Source organism: Crocodylus siamensis, chromosome 15, assembly GCF_052110815.1.
Source record: "Crocodylus siamensis isolate JL-2025a chromosome 15, ASM5211081v1, whole genome shotgun sequence".
Lineage (NCBI taxonomy): Eukaryota > Metazoa > Chordata > Crocodylia > Crocodylidae > Crocodylus > Crocodylus siamensis.
In genome coordinates, this window is record NC_143409.1 from 48,083,049 (window position 1) to 48,099,824 (window position 16,776).

General features: G+C 42.9%; 1 protein-coding gene across 2 annotated transcripts in view; it reads right to left on the minus strand.

The window, feature by feature from the left end:
* Positions 1 to 11,895, minus strand: part of LOC149852641 (butyrophilin subfamily 1 member A1-like) — a 35,265-nt gene extending 23,370 nt beyond the window's left edge. For both annotated transcript variants that reach the window (XM_090028310.1, XM_090028309.1), the window contains exons 1-3: positions 11,382 to 11,895; positions 8,237 to 8,388; positions 7,152 to 7,499 (exon numbers count right to left, since the gene is read on the minus strand). In XM_090028310.1, the coding sequence (XP_089884436.1) occupies positions 7,152 to 7,499; positions 8,237 to 8,333 (445 nt within the window). In that variant the 5' untranslated portion in view covers positions 8,334 to 8,388; positions 11,382 to 11,895. The remainder of the gene's footprint in view (positions 1 to 7,151; positions 7,500 to 8,236; positions 8,389 to 11,381) is intronic.
* Between the last annotated feature and the right edge of the window lie 4,881 nt (positions 11,896 to 16,776).

Sequence of the window (16,776 nt, forward strand, 5' to 3'; positions counted from 1 at the left end):
GAAATCTCTACTGGGGCTTTTCAGTGAGAGGCTGTCTCTGTGTCTTCCTGATTCACTACTTGAGGCTCACTCTATCCGAACTTTTGCTGCCAGAACTGTCAGACCCACTGTGTAAGTATTAACTGTAAGTAGAAAAGTTAAGAGTCAAGGTTAAGACTCAAGGTTAAGAGTTAAGACTCTGTGTTGCTGTTGTCAGTGAAAGATTTCCCTGTATGAATTGAGTTCAGTTCTGTAAAGAACTGTGAGGTCTCTCTGAGGCCAGAAGTAGAAACCTTGTGCAGCCGCCCCGAAGACAACAGATTTGTTCTGTGTGCTCTTTGAAAGCAAGGGTGCAAGGTGGGAACTCTTAGAGTGTGAATGTTTTCCACGATAAGCATTGACCAAGGCTGAGACTAAAGAAATGCTCTTGAACCTCGTGCCTCAATGCAGAAATTCCCCTGTGTGAATTGAGAGTATGAATTGAGAAATATGAGCCACTGACCAGGTCTGAGACTAAGGTTGGGTTCAGCCGCCCCAAGGCTGTCCAGAAGGGCAGTTTTGAACGCAAGGGCGCCCAACTGGAACCTCGTGACCCAGTGGACAGGTTTACCCTTTCCCCACCCTCATAAATGAGCCCTGTCTAACCGTGAGTAACTGCATTGTGTGCTGTTATTGCAGTGGAGTCTTGTCTTTGGACATTAGCCACAGCATCTCTATGCCACTAGCAAATCTCACAACCTGACCGGACACCCTGAATAAGCCATTCCTGTATGAAAGACCTGTGTGAATTGAGTTTAAAGAGATGGGGAGCGGAGTGTCTAAAGACATACCGGCTCTGCCAAAAGGGACTCCAGCATTGTACATGTACACACACTATGGCCATAAAAGTTGTAAGTTTCTAGACAAATGGAATTGGTATACCAGAGATGATTTTAGCCGGCAGTTTCCCCTGGAGGGAACATTTGATTTAAGTAAAATTGTTTATCCCCACAGAGACCTTGAGTTAAGAGGTAGTAATATACCACAGACTCAGCGGGACACATTTTTTTGATTAATATAACAAAGCTTCCAAAATAAAATAAATAAATAAAATAGGGGAAAAAAAAAATCTCAAGTTCGGAGTCTTAAAGACTCCCAAGAGAAACTGAAATCTCAGATAAAGAAATTAAACAGAAAGGTGCACCAAAAGGGGGCCCCCCATCAATAGTACCATCAGCACCTAAACAGCTTTATCCACAAATAACTGAGAATGAATCTGCAGAAGATATAACTGATTTTCTTAATGTGCCACCCCCATATCAGTTCCAGGCACAATCTGAACCTGAAGAAGTTCAAAGTAACCAAATAGACTCTTCTGGCAGGAATACCCCACCTCACCAGGCAACTACCACTCAACAATCGTCACCTGCCCCCGGGGCATGCCCACGCCCACCAAAGACATGGCATCTGTTTCCTGAAATCTCAACTCCCTTCTCTTGTTTAAAGTCTGGTACCCAGTATGGTCCAGCCCCTTCTTTAAAATCTAAGAAGGCTCAGCTCATGCCTTTACGCCAACTTCCAGGGCAAGGTCCAAATGGGGAAACTACAATCACAGTCCCTGTCCCCTGGACCCCAGGAGATCTCCTAAACCTTGTTAAACAATTTCCTAACATCAGAGAGGAGCCCCAGAAATTTAAAGATCTATTGTTCTCCTAATGGTGTTTATTTAGATGTCCCTTGTGATAATGAGATAGCAGTACTTGCTGCTTTAGGTAGCTCACCTCCTGAACCTGAGTTCCCTGATCTTTCTGTGTTGCAAGAAGAAATCATAAAAGCTGTCCCTCCATTTCCCTAGTCCCAGCATGCTAATGAAGTAGGACAAATTCATACTGCCCAGCCTGTAAAAATTAGATTAAACCCAGCTAAGCCTTTACCCAAAGTTGCTCAATACCCTTTATGTCCAGAAGCTGAAGAAGAGATACGCCTTGTTATAACTGCCCTTTTAAAGCAAGGTATCATTGTCCCAACTAAGAGTCCTTGTAATACGCCTATTCTTCCTGTAAAAAAACCTGGAAAGAATACCTATCGCTTTGTATAAGACCTCCGTGCGATAAATTCTGCAGTTTTACCTACTTTTCCTGTTGTACCAAATCCAGCTACTATCTTGGCCTGTATTCCCCCTAAAGTTTGTTATTTTACTGTTGTTGATTTGTGTTCTGCATTTTTTTCTACCCCTATATACCCTGGTAAGCCAGTTTCTCTTTGCATTTACCTATCAAGGACTTCAGTATACCTAGACGTGATTGCCCCAGGGCTATACTGAATCCCCTTCTCTTTTTTCCCAAATTCTGAAAAAGATATAGATGACATAATATTTTAAGAAAATTCTGTGCTTGTGCAATATGTTGATGATTTGCTCTTGGCATCTACCTCCTTAAAGCCTGTAAAAACAAAGGCAGGCAGCACATCCCCCACCTTGGGGACTGTTTGTAAATTTACAAATAGATTTTATTCAAATGCAGAAATGTTGTTCTTATGAATATGTTCTTGTTATTGTATGTATGTTTTCTGGATGGGTAGAAGCCTAACCATGTGCAAAAGCTGACACCATAACTGTAAGCAAAAAGTTGCTCAGAGATTTTATTCCAAGGTTTGGTATTCTTTTGTCCCTAAACTCTGATAGAAGAACTCATTTTACTGGACAGATAATGGAAGAAGTCTGCAAAGTCCTGCAGATCCAACAGAACTTTCATTGCCCATACCATCCGCAGGCCTCAGGTCAAGTAGAACGCCAAAATGGTATTCTGAAAAATAAGCTGGCCAAAATTTGTGCTGAGACTCACCTAAAATGGCCAGATGCACTTCCCATAGCCCTTATGAGTATGAGATCTACTGCCAACCGAAAGACTGGGCTTAGCCCACATGAAATTCTAATGGGAAGACCCATGAGGCTCCCTGCCTCGCCACCTGTTGCTTCCCACTTCTGCGATATACATTCACTTGATGATACCATTCTAGACTATTGTAAAGCACTAATGAAATGTGTTAAGAGTTTTCATTCACAGGTACAGGCAGCTCTCCCCAAAGAACCAGGTGAGCCGTGCCATTGTATCCTGCCTGGAAATTGGGTCCATGTAAAAGTCCATCAACGAAAGTCATCGCTGGAACCTCGCTGAAAAGGCCCATTCCAGGTACTCCTGACCACCAACACTGCAATAAAGTGTCATGGACTCCAGACATGAATCCATGCTTCACACAGTAAGAAAACATCAGCCCCATTAGACCTAGAGTCTCCTCCATATCAATCTTATAATCAGCCTCCACAGACTGGTAGTGAGCCTAGCGCCTGCCAGCAAGAGAGCTCAAGACCACTAGTGAGCCAAGCGCCTACTGGCGAAGAGGATTTGCCACTACAGAGCGAAGAGTATGTGCCCCAACAACACCACTATGCCCTTCGAGACAGGAAAAAGGCCTCTACCTAGTTCCTGGTTCCCGAGGTGGAGTTGGTTAGTTGTGATTTGGATAGTATTCAGTATTTCTTTTTGGGCCATCTTATATGAACTTGACTCATCAGTTATAAGAAACTGTGTAAACCAAACTACACTTCTGCACCGACAAAAAAGATCACTTCATGAAAATGTGTTCTTGTCTTTAGTTAATCAAATTGAAATAGATTTAAATGTCTCTCGTTGTTGGATATGTAGTCATGTCCCTATCTATTCTACTGGAGGAATACCCATGATACCGATACCCTTGAATGCAACTCAGATGTTAGATTTTACTATTCAGATTTTCATAGGAACGAAACCTGGCAGAATGTAAGTTGCAACCGGTCTGAATATGTATGATTAGCTTATGCCACCCCTGGAAAGTTCTGCTGGACCTGTAATGGATCTCGTGTTGCAGTAAGAGTCAGTAAGTGTGAGGCAGAATTTAAAATAAATGGTGCTTGGTTTTCCAATAATTCCTGGATATCTAACTACTCCCCTGCAGGTCAATTTTCAGGCTATTATTCGCAATGGATGATGTCCCCACGCTGTAATACAGATGGATATACCGCATTAGCTGGTCACTATTTTGTATGTAGAAATAAGGCCTATAAAAATCTTCCCTCTGGTTGGAGAGGAACGTGCTATGTCTCTGCAGCGTATTCTGCTTTTACTGTGAGATCTCATTTACCTAAAGGAGAAAATTCGCAATGTTCGTGAAATTACAGAAAATCAAAGATTTTGGGGTATAATGTTCCCCAGCTATGGCGCAGACTTAGCTATGTCCGAAATAAAGAAAGTTGCAGCATCTCTGGAAAAGATTGCTAATGCTACTGCTGATAGTTTTGATAAAATAAATACAGAAATGAAAGAAATAAGGCAAATGGCACTGCAAAACCGACTTGCATTAGATTATATACTAGCCAGTAAAGGAGGAGTCTGTGCTTTAATAGGTAAAGAATGCTGTACTTATATTCCCGATAATTCAAAAGAAATCCAGGATTTAAGTAAACATATTCGAAAAGAAGCAGCTAAATTGTATGAGTCAGATAACTGGAATTTTAATTCTTGGTTTAGCTCTATTTTTAGTTCCTTAGGCTCTACTGTCATTCATAGTTTGTTGATATTGTTTGTTGTTTTTATTGGAGTATACCTAGTGTTTATGATAATAGAATGTTGCATAAGGCATACTGCTAAACCAATGAAGAATAGACCATCAACCAGAAATGAGGTATATAATTTGTATGTTGAAATAGCAGAAAGTAAAGAGAGAGAGAAACTAGAAGTTGAAAGGCTAATGGCTATAAATGTCTAACTTGTAAAAAAAAAAAAAAAAAAAAAAATTAGGGAATGTAGAAGTAATTGGCTTCCTTGACTAGAAAAACAGACAAAGACCAGACGTGCTGATACTGTTTAATTCAAATGTTCTGAGATAAGGAATCCGCATTCCTTGGGTTATCTTAATATCTTGCCCTGTATGCCCTGGGATAAACAATTATTTATGCATAGGGCTAAGTAAATGACCTAAGTTTCTGTGTAATTTACTATTGTTTTGTTTTTCCAAAGTGTATCCTTTTATCTCTTTCTCTGTCTTTAGTATAAATACGCTTGTAACCTTAGAGAGTCTGAGAAATCCTTTGAAACAGACAAGGGTGATTCCCCTTGCTGTATGGAATTCTCCCTGTGATCACAGTATAGCCTTAAATAAAGAAAAGCTGGCTCTGTCAGTTCTGATTCAACCACAACGTGAAGTTTGATTTCTTCCACACATGTGTTGCACCTAGGGGGGAAGAATCATCAACATTCCTATAGCCTGGGAGGTGCCATTCTTGGTAGCACAGCAGCGGGAAGGGATCTTGGAGTTGTAGTCAACTCCAAAATGCAGGAGTCACCAATGTGATGAAGTAATAAGTAATGTCGCTGTGCAAAATTTCCCCAGCCATTTCGTTTTGACGAGGTTTAGACTCATTTTGAGGTCAAAACAGCAAAATCGAAAGGAAACAAAAGGTGTTGAAATAGCTTTGAAACAAAATGAAGCTAGTCAAAATGTTTCGAAAGTCAAAATGTGTCAAACATAGCGCTTCATCCCTGGCACAAGATTAGCCAGGGGACAAGGAGTCAGCCCAGCTGGGCTGACTCCCTATGCCCATCCGAGCTAACGAAACATGGAAACAGAGTCGAAACAGCCTTACTGTTTCGACAAAGCAAAATGGAACAGCTGTTTCAAATTGAACTGAAATTCAATACAAAATGCTGTTCCATCAAAACCTTGAAACTCAAGTGAAAAAACACAGTGCCTTTTCGCACAGCCCTAATACACAAAGCTAACCACAGTCTTTCTTGTGTAAGCAGGTGAATCACAAACAGGTCTAGGGAGGTGATACTTCCCCTCTTTGTAGCATGGGTCAGGCCGCAGCTGAAGTACTCCATGAAGTTTTGGGCACCAGGCTTCAGGAGGGGTTCAGGAGGACCAATTGAGGGACCTGTATCTGTTCACCCTCTGCAAGAGAAGGCTGAGAGGTGATCTTGTGGCCGTCTACAAGCTCATCAGATGGGGCAGCAGGAACTATGGGATACTCTTTCCTGCCCAGGGCAGGGGCTCAGACTAAATGATCTGATAGGTCTCTTCCGACCCTACACTCTGTGATATCTATGAAATTATATTATTGCTTTATCTTATAGTAATGATTAATGTAACTAAATGTATCGAATATTCGTTTATAATAGATATTTGTGTTCAAGCCTCTTAGATGTGAAAACAAAGCAGCCTCATCAGTGAAAAAATCTAAATTAGGTGAAAGGAAGGGGATAGAAATCCTTCCTTCCCAGAAGCGCACATTTCAAAGGAACATAAATCCCAACCAATGGACATCATCCAAGTCCACAACAGAACTGGTTCACTTCAGATTCAGAAGTTTCCATGAAACAATGACATGTGAACAAAGGCAATCAGAGAACAGTTAGTAGATTATTAGAAAAAGCCATCTATGAAGATAGGGTAAAGGCTGGAGGGGAAAGAGGAAGGGGTCGCCCCCCATGACGGAGTGGTGGTGATTAAGGAGATTGTAGGTGTATGTTAATTCCATGTCTAAACTTGCAAAAGAGGTCCAGATCATAGACTAAAATCTTGTCTCTCTACAGGGCAAATGGTTACAAGGTTTTACTAAGAAGGGCTGGTTGTAGAAACTTATCCTGGGAATTGACTGACTAGACTGACAGGATTCAAATTAAACAGAAAAGAAGAAAATTAGGATTGTAACTAAGGTTTGGGATTTGAAAAGAGAAAGGTTCATCTTAGGAGAACATCTGGGCTTTTACAACGTAGGAAAAGAGAGGCAGAAAGGGATATGTTTGCTATCTGTAACTATATTGGGGAGTAAATACAATGAACAAAAAAGCACTACTTAGGCTAAAAGACAATGTTGGTCAAAACAAAAAAGGATATAACTTGCATGTGAAATTACAAGGTCCCAAGCACTGAAAAATCAAGAGCAAAGAAAAACTAGCTGCTTTTGAGATGTTGCTTAAAATTATAAAATACTGACAAAAATTGAAATATGAAATTGAAATGTGAAAGTGGCTGGATAAAATTGAAATACAGTGTCTAATTGTAAAATAATTCACACATAGGTTCCATGAAGTTGGCACATTTTGAAAGAGAAAAAGCCTGAAAACCATGCAGATAAACTGAGACAAGCCACTGACCTGCTACCTTCAGTTCCATTACAGCTTCTTCATAAGTATTATCATCATCAACAAGGCAGATGTATAGCCCTTCATCTGAAGGCCGAATATTGAGAATCGTCAAGGAAACGTTTCCATCTGTGAGGCCACCTTTCCAAAACGCTGTCCTTCTCTTGTATTCTGGCATCTGTCCTCCAAACTGATCTCTCCCATCACGGTACAGATGAACATAATCTGTAAACTCAGGTCGGAACCACCTCACCTCCATGTCCTTAGCGCTCATGTTGGGGGACAGGCGGCACGGCAATACGATCTCTTCCCCCACAATGGCAGTGATTGGCTGATCAGGTCCAACAAGTGTAAACAGGGCTGTAAGATGTACCAAAAACACCCCACAATAAGCTCAGAAGTAAAAAGAGAAATCTGAGATAATCAACATGAGATGGATACCCACCTGGCAGAGTTTCAGCCTGGACTGGTAAAGTGACAAATAACTGAAAACAGAGGTTTAAAATAGAAAGGGCTGAGCAACTTTAACTGCAGCTCACAGCCCAACATAAGATATTCAGTGTCTGTGAAATGATAGAATATCCTGAATAAATACAACATATGTATTTTTTTGTCATAGAAATGTCAACGTTTTTAATTGATTATTTTCTGAACATGATATCCCAGAAAAAATTGTGTTGCCTTGATGATTTAATCACATTTTGTGATTAGATACAAATATCAAATCACTGAAATGTCATGTAAAAGAGAATTTTCCTCCTCAATATTGGTTTTGAAAATCCAGTGGAGTGACAAGAAGGGGGATGTTAGGATACTGTGGGAACAAGGAAGATAGAAGCACACAGAAACATGGAAATATGATCAGGCAATAGATAAAGAGCTATTCTTCTATATATTTGGGGAGAAAGAGGAAAACTTTTTATTTTAGATGTAGTTATTGTTTCTTCCTACACAATGATGTTGATGCCATCTAGAATTTTTCACAAATTCTTTTCCGTTTGCCAGGAAAGACTAGAATTGGTGCAATGTGTCAATCAAAAACTAAATAAACCTTTCAGCAGCAGCAGAGCACACATTAGTATGGAGCAGACACCTACCTGATTCCACCTTGTAAATATGAGAAATAATGAAGAATTTGAGTAAACCAGGCAGCGATGTGGAGATTCTGGAAACTTCACGCAATGAGGAAGGCATCTTCTTCACTGAAACTTGATCCAAAAGCACAAGGGGAAGACAGAAAAGTATTCACCTGGAGAACATAGAGCGCTGGTTACCACCGTTGTGTACTGGATGAGACAGCAGGAGGACAGCACGTACACGTATACAAGGGGAACAACCATGGTTTGAATAAACTTATGAAAGTGCAGAATTAAAACAGTCGCTGAAACACAAATTCCAGGGTTATCCCTGATATCTCCCTCCCTCTTTTCCCCTGAATGAAAAATCATGTGTTGAGTCAGGTGACAATCAAGAGTTTTCATTACATTTTAGACCATGGTAGAATGAGATCTAAAATCATAATTCTATGTGCTGGTAAAAAGGAAACATGGGGTCCAGGTACAGTGACATGCCAGTAGGGCTGTAGGTGCTTGAACCACCTCCAATGGCAGGCTGTTCCAGACCTTGGATGGTAAAGAAATTCTTCCTTATGTCCAGCCTGAAACAGTCTTGCAGTAGTTTATAACTGTTTGACCTTGTCATCCCTTGGGGCGCTCTGATGGGGCACAAACAATTCCCCCAGATCCTGGTGGTCACCCCTGATAAACTTACAGGTGGCCATCAGATCACCCCTGAGCCTGCGCTTTTCCAGGCTAAAGAGCCCCATGGCTCTCAGCCTGTCGGCGTAAGGTCTGTTTTCCTGACCCCTGATCACGCGTGTGGCTCTTCTCTGGGCTCTCTCAAGCTTCTCCACATCCTTTTTGAATTGTGGAGCCCAAAACTGGCAAAATCCTGTTTTGCCTCATAGACATGTAAGTGGCACATAATGTCTCTTTTATGAGTATGAATCTAAATGTCATTCTACCTCACTTTTTGCCATTATACAATCACACTTGTAATAATGCTTAAATCCACTATATGACAACTCTGAATATAGATAAACTGTAGGGAAATTCACTTGCCAGGGAGATGTAGTTAGAGTCAGTTAGATTAGTAAACCAGGTGGATTCAGTTGCCACCATCTCCACTAGCAGGTGCTCTCACTACAGCTATGTCTTCCCAGCTGTGGTCATGACAGCTCCCCAGTGTAGACAAATAATTGGTGAAGTCAGCTGAAGCCCAAAGCAGTGTTTCTTTGGACTAACCAAGTAGCAGAGTAATCTGCACACTGATGTGGCTACACGATCCCCGTACTCAAGCTAACTTATTTACAGGCAGACCGGGTATCTTCATGCTCTGCTACAAACTATGGGGTAGACACACCTGGAGTTGTTTCACATTTCAAGTGAGTCTGGGAAACAATCACTGCATCAGGCTCTTGCATTTTGAGCAGCTTTTTCCTGTGCTGTGCAGGAACTGCCTTCTTTTAGCTGCAGACGATATAATACCCAGGGGCAGGTCTGGATCTCTGTCCCCACACATAAAGGGGCAACCCACAGAGCTGCCTGCCCTCTGCCCGAGCCCTTCACAAGCTGCTGCGGGTTCAGTGCGAGAAGCTGGGGAAGAGACGCCTCCCGCATGGACCTGCAGGCTCCTAACACCAAGGCTTCAAAAAAGCACGAGTCAGGGCCCCAGGACTGATAGGACTTGCCTGAAAATAAGAGGGTGTACAGTGCATTTTGAATTCTGTCACCTGAGACCTTCATTACCCCTGGGATCATATTCTCTAGAGTATGAAAGAATATGAATATGCTTTTCTCTGGAATAATGGGGATGAGAGATTTCTTTAAAAAACAAAAACACCAGAAACACTTAGAGCAGTTTATCATTTAATAGCAGGACTCAAGGAGCTTAGGCTTTAAGAAAAGCATTGTCTATTTCTTCATTCGTGATGTAGCGGTAAGTGGACAGCATTACAATACAGTGATGTAGCAGTGGAAGTGGACAGCATTACAATACAGATTCATACACGATGACAATTAAAACAATTTTGAAATTGTTTCAAGTATTCCTGCAATTTCCCCCCTAATTGTGTCATGCAATGATGTCAGATAAGTTCTTGTTTCAAATAGTTTCAAAGTGAAAAATATGCATTGCCAGGAATCTATAGATTTTCACTGTTTACTCTCTATTGATTCTTAAAGGAGAAAAAAAAAGAAAAAAACCCTGAGGAACATTTTTGTTATGTTTCCTTTTAATTTCCATTTAAGTTGTGATAACACAAAAATATAAGTTGTGAATTGCTTTCTAAAACAATTGGAAAAAAGTCCATAAAAATTAAAATAAAGAAAAGTCCACTATGTTGAAAAGCTTTCATGAAAAATTGTTAAAAAATGTTACTCTCCCCTAAGACACTGCAATAAAACTTTCTGTCCTGTAACAAAAACTGTAAACACTACTCTAATTCACCACTTGTAACATGACTTATCCCACCAATAGGTCATCAAATCTTCCCTGAAGCTAGATCATAATTATCTCTGTGAGCCAGCCCTCCACATCTACTACACGGACATTTGTTAAATCAGTGTAGCATTATAGTATCTTTGGAAATATTGGTCCCAATTCAGCATATATGTATTTCCATACTTATTAATATTTAATTATGTGCTTAATTCCCACTGATGCCAGAATTAGTAAAAGATACAATTTTCCAATTTGATTAATTCTGGAAATACTATTCTCCTGCTTCTTTCAAAGAAACATAGTAAAATAACTGTACAATCATAGCATGAAATCAGCAGAAAGAAAAGGTCAAAAGAAAATAATGAAAAAAGAAAATGATGCCAGTTGAGATTGGAAGAGTCTTTTTTTTCCTGGGCCCCAAATAGAAGAGGTTCTCTTCCACAACAGTTTGTCTTAACTTAGAGCAAGATTTGTCTGTTTTCTTCCTGTTTCATTTGGGTGGTTTGTGGGGGATTTTTGTTCTTTTTTGAGGTTTTTGTTTTGTTTTTGCTGTGATGTCTGTAAAGTATTTCTAATGAAATTATTTGTGAATGTACAAATACTTTAGGTTTTGCCTATATAATAAAACAAAATGTCAAAGGATCATCTAATGTCTGTATTGTTATATAATCTAAAAATGGGGTGTTTTAGAGGGTATGAAAGGTCTCCTGAATGTTTCTCGATCGAGCGAAGTTCACCTACCTGCCTGATCCTGCCGAGCGGTGCTGTGCTGTGATCTGCCTCCGAAACGTGGCTTCGGTTTTGTCAAGTTGGAAGAAGTTTTTCACAATGTCAGACAGCAAGATCCACATCTCATTCCCACAGTAAAAGAGCTACAGGGTTTAATTGTAGCGTTTCTGTCCAGTTTGAAATTTCAAACTTCTATATGCGTTTTCATCTTGCAGCATTTGCTAACTTGGGAAGTGAAAGGAACAGCAGCTTCCCGGGCAGGGCGCAGCCTGCTGCACATGCGCAGACACGAGCACTTACATGTCCGGAAAGTGTCGGGCGTGTGGGGGGGACTTTTAGATTCCTCCAATAAAAAGCCTGGCCCTAAGAGCTTTTCAGTCCTTTGACCTTAGTAAAAAGCATTTCCTGCCGCTAACTCTTAGTGAGCCGAAGAACTTGTCTGGAAAGGAAAAAGGGAACAGAAATCCCAGGGAAAGAGAGCATTGACCATTGACTCAATATTGCACCAATAGACATAGTTAGGCAGGAGCACCACAGACAAAAGGGGTTTTCTTACTTTTTAAAGAAAAGTGGGATTTGCAGTTCAGGACTCTGCAGGGTTGCTCATCACTTCCTCTTCCTGCTTCCAGAGGCCTCTGGGATTTGTAGTTCAGCATCACAGCCTGCAGGGCTCTGCAGGGTCGCTCCCCTTCTGCTATGTACTGACGTTACATTTCCTGCTCACACAACACATTACATTACACAATGCACACACTACAGTATGAACTTTCATTACCTGGCTAGATCACAGCTCTTCTCCACTGAAAGAAAGAGAAATCGGGGTGAGGACGTATCTGAGCAAATGCGGCTGTAAAAGGACTCTTGGATGAGGAGCACCTGCCTCAAGCACCAGCCAGGGAAGACCAGAGTGATGCTGGACACAAATGGGGCAACATGTGGAAGGACTCGCTGGGACACTGTCCTTTCATGGCATTAAATCCATACAGACCTCGTCCATTAAAGTCATGTCAAATCTCTAAGCATAGGCGGAGGGAGAAAAATGTATCTGGGTGGGCTGAGTGTGCATGCGTACCCTCGCCCAGCCCCTCGGGAAGTTTGTAGGTGAAGGGCCGGGGGGTGGGGGGCACAAGAAGGGCCGCCGGGGGCGAGGGGGGGAGCGCATTCCCCTGCTTGCTCTCCCACGCCACACCACACGCCTAAAACAGCAGCTGGGATCTGATTGCCCCATGATCTGGCCTGGCCGGGGCCCTATACATGATGTAAAATATTAAATTTCACAACTAATTACGATTAAAAACTAGCTGCAGGGTTTATCCTCAGCCATTCCTTCCTGAATTAAACAGTCCTTTTTCTTCTTCCAAGCTGATATATGAGATTTCCTCTTGCAGTGTTCCCTACCTGGAAAGTGAAGGGATCCCATACAGGAAGTCGGAGCAATTTCAAATCCAATCAAGTGAGAATAGAGTCTGCTCCTAAAGAGACAGCCGCACTTCCAACAAAATGCAAGTAGAGGCACCTAGGAACAGAGGTCTTGAACGGCTTCAAAGGCCATCCAGTTTAGTCCACTCTTCTACTGAAAAGTCATTCTTAACTGTTTTCACGCTAACCTGAAACAGGCCTCCTTCTTCTTGCTGCCCTCCTAGAGGTAGAAAGTGAGGATACCTGTAGCAAGCTCTGAGTGACAGTCCCCGAGGGCATCTCCTTTATATGTTGCGATTGTACTTTGTCTGTGCTGGAGTACAGCTGGGAGGGACCGCCAGAGGTCAGCTAGTCCGATCTCCTGCCTGAGTCAGGTTTGCCTCTATCCAGACAGCCCAGCCCAGCCCAGGTCTTCTGTGCTCTGCTCTCAGGCAAGTGTCAGACTGACACTGGCTAGCACTATGGAAGAAAGAGACTTGGGGGTCATCATTGACCACAAGATGAACATGAGCCTGCAATGCGATGCTGCGGTTAGTAAAGCGACCAAAACGCTGGCTTGCATCCATAGATGCTTCTCAAGCAAATCCCAGGACATCATTCTCCCCTTGTACTCGGCCTTGGAGGCCGCAGCTGGAGTACTGCGTCCAGTTTTGGGCTCCACAATTCAAAAAGGATGTGGAGAAGCTTGAGAGAGTCCAGAGAAGAGCCACACGCATGATCAGTGGTCAGGAAAATAGACCTTATGACGACAGGCTGAGAGCCACGGGGCTCTTCAGCCTGGATAAGCGCAGGCTCAGGGGTGATCTGGCAGCCACCTATAAGTTTATCAGGGGTGACCACAAGTATCTGGGGAAGCATTTGTTCACCAGAGCGCCCCAAGGGATGATGAGGTCAAACGGTCATAAAACCTTGCAAGACCGCTTCAGGCTGGACATAAGGAAGAATTTCTTTACTGTCCGAGCCCCCAAGGTCTGGAATAGCCTGCCAATGGAGCTGGTTCAAGCACCTACATTGAACACCTTCAAGAGCAAATTGGATGCTTATCTTGCTGGGATCCTATGACCCCAGCTGACTTCCTGCCCTTTGGGCGGGGGGCTGGACTCGATGATCTTCCGAGGTCCCTTCAGCCCTAATGTCTATGAAATCTATGAAATGCTTCAACAGGTCAAGGACACCCAGGGCTCTGCTCAACATAAGACGCATAAGAGCTTTTGTGCTGTAGTTCACCACTGGCTGGAAAAGTTCTTGCTTGCAAAATCCCACCACAGATACAATGTCCATTACTGCCAATAAAGCCTCCTCTGCACTCACAGTGCTGGGCTGTCCATACCGTAGCGTTCCTTGTGCCTTCACGTTTTCTTGCTCTTTCTGTTTTTCCTTGCTGTTCACTCTTCCCATACTGAGGTTGATAGCTAGGCCTTGCATCCATTCTGGCTGCAGAGTGGGGATTTGGTGACAGATAGTAAAGGGCTCAGAGACAGCGTGCCCTCTACACTGCGGGGCCCTTGCTATGCAGGGGCCCGGGGCAAATTGCACCAGTTTCCCCCCACTCTGGGCAGCCTTGCCTAGGAACATAGGTCTGGAAGGGCCTCTAAGGCCATCCAGTTCAGTCCTCTGCATTTCCAGGCACCCCTTTCCCAAAAATTTCCTAACAATGACCCACTGCAAACTTATAGAACAAGTACAACAAAACTGACCAAAGAGCAACCCCCCAAAAATGGCACAGGTAAAAGAAGGGGACATGCAGGCACTGAGACTGCAAGGAGAGAGAAGTTATTGAATATATGCTCAGAGGATCCAAGGAAGAGGAATATATCTCCTGCTGTCTTTGCCAGTCTGACGTAAGTGAAAAATCTTGATCCCTCATTTGACAATTGGCTTGACATTGAGCAGAGGAGCAGAGCAGCCTTACGATGAACCTTGGAGGTGTCTACATATGACCATGGGGACCAGCCCATCCCAGGCACTGCCCCCAGTTGGAGGTGTGGCCACTGTCCAAAGCAAATTAGGGCCAAAGCCCAGCAGCTGGATGACAGTTTTCCTTCCACTCTTCTCCTGAAAAGTAGTTCTTAACTTTTTTCATGCTGACCTGAAACAGACCTCCTTCTCCTTCTTGCTGCCTTCACAGAGGTAGCAAGTGAGGATACCTGTAGCAAAGTTTGAACGGCAGTCCTTGAGGGCATCTCCTTTAGGACTGGGAGATACGAATCCTTTAAAGAAGCCACCATGGACTGGCTGTACTGGCAGCGCTGGTGATCGTGGACTGCTTTGCACATGCTCCATTTTAGATGGAGGCAAGAGCAGTGCTGACAAGTCTGTTCTCCGTGCTGTTGGAGAGGAGACTGGTTACATACAAAGGACATTTCATTTCATTGTCAAACTGGAATAACTTCACCAAACAGCTGAGTCACTAGTAACCTTTTGACTGAAGAAGTTCATTTATGTATTACTGCAGGGTCCAAAGGTTGAAGCCCAGCCCAGCCCAGCCCAGGTCTGCTGTGCTCTACTCTCTGGCAAGTGTCAGACTGACAGATAGAAATGTTTACATGTTTCAACAAATGCTTCAACAGGTCAAGGACACCCAGGGCTCTGCTGGACATGAGACTCATAAGAGCTTTTGTGCTGTAGTTCACCACTGGCTGGAAAAGGTCTTGTTTGCAAAATCCCACCACAGATACAACGTCCATTACTGCCAATGAAGCCTCCTCTGCACTCACAGTGCTGGGCTGTCCATACCGTAGCGTTCCTTGTGCCTTCACACTTTCTTGCTCTTTCTGCTTTTCCTTGCTGTTCACTCTTCCCATTTGGAGGGTGATAGCTAGGCCATGCATTTATTATGGCTGCAGAGGGGGTATTTCCCATTTACTCACTGTGATAGATAGGAAGGGGCTCAGAGAGTCTGAGCAATGGACCACTTCGGATGAAAGAAAGGTGAGCAAGGTTGTTAACACAATGGAAGCTGCTATAAATGAGGCTAATTTTATGCTCCCAGCTTTAATTGGAAAGGAGATGTCTCCCATTTACTCATTGTGTGATTAAATACATTATTGGAGAGGTACCCCATAAATGTAATTCTGCTGCAAGTGAGCATCGCCTAGCACTTCTGTTGGTTGACCGCCTGGTTGCACTAGGGAAGGTGATTTTCTCGAGGAATAATAGATCAACACTAAACTGTGTAATGTAGTGTTTAAAATTATGACTTGCTCTTTAAACCTCAAGGAAAATTCAAAGAAAGTTCTATCAAACTTCCATAATCCTCAGTAATTTCTCCATCTAATTTTTAGTCTTTTTCCAGGGCTGCCCATAGCAAGCTTCTCAATGGAAAAAATTGGCCTTGTTGGTGCAGAGCAGGTTTCCCTCCCAGCCCCATTGAGTTGGAGTCTCTTCATCTTTGGCTGTTGTCACTGAAGTGTTTCACTTACAGTTGGTTGACAACATGGAAAAGCACAAGTGTTTTTTTCCCCACAAAAATTCTCTTTCTTAGAAGAAACTTTGAAAATGCAAATGCTTTGACCATCTTTAATCTAAAAGTATATGAGGGAGAACTATTTCTGCAGAGTTCAGGGACAGCCAGAAAAGCACGTGCCCTTTTCCTCTCCTCAAACAGGCTCTAGTCCCTTTCCTTGACCAGAAGAGGCCTCAAGCTGCCCAAAGTCACTCTCCACTGGAGAAACTTCAGGTGAAGCATCGCTGCCCTGTTGCCAGGAAGCAGCTTCCTCATGGGCTTTCCTTTGAACACACGAGAGTGGCATTAGGAGCTGCTGTAAGGACTGCAGACAGGAGACTAGCTGCACATTTTCCTGGTTTTTCTACATATGAGTACTAGGCTTTTAATCATCAGCAAATGCAAGATCCCACAATTATTCCCTGCCAACTTTCTTTCTGACAGCCCTTCTACCTGACCTAAGGAAAAAGTCCTTCCTGATCCTGAATGTGCTGATCTTTGTCATGCTGCTGTCCGATCGCAGCGCAAGGGACCGGGACGGCA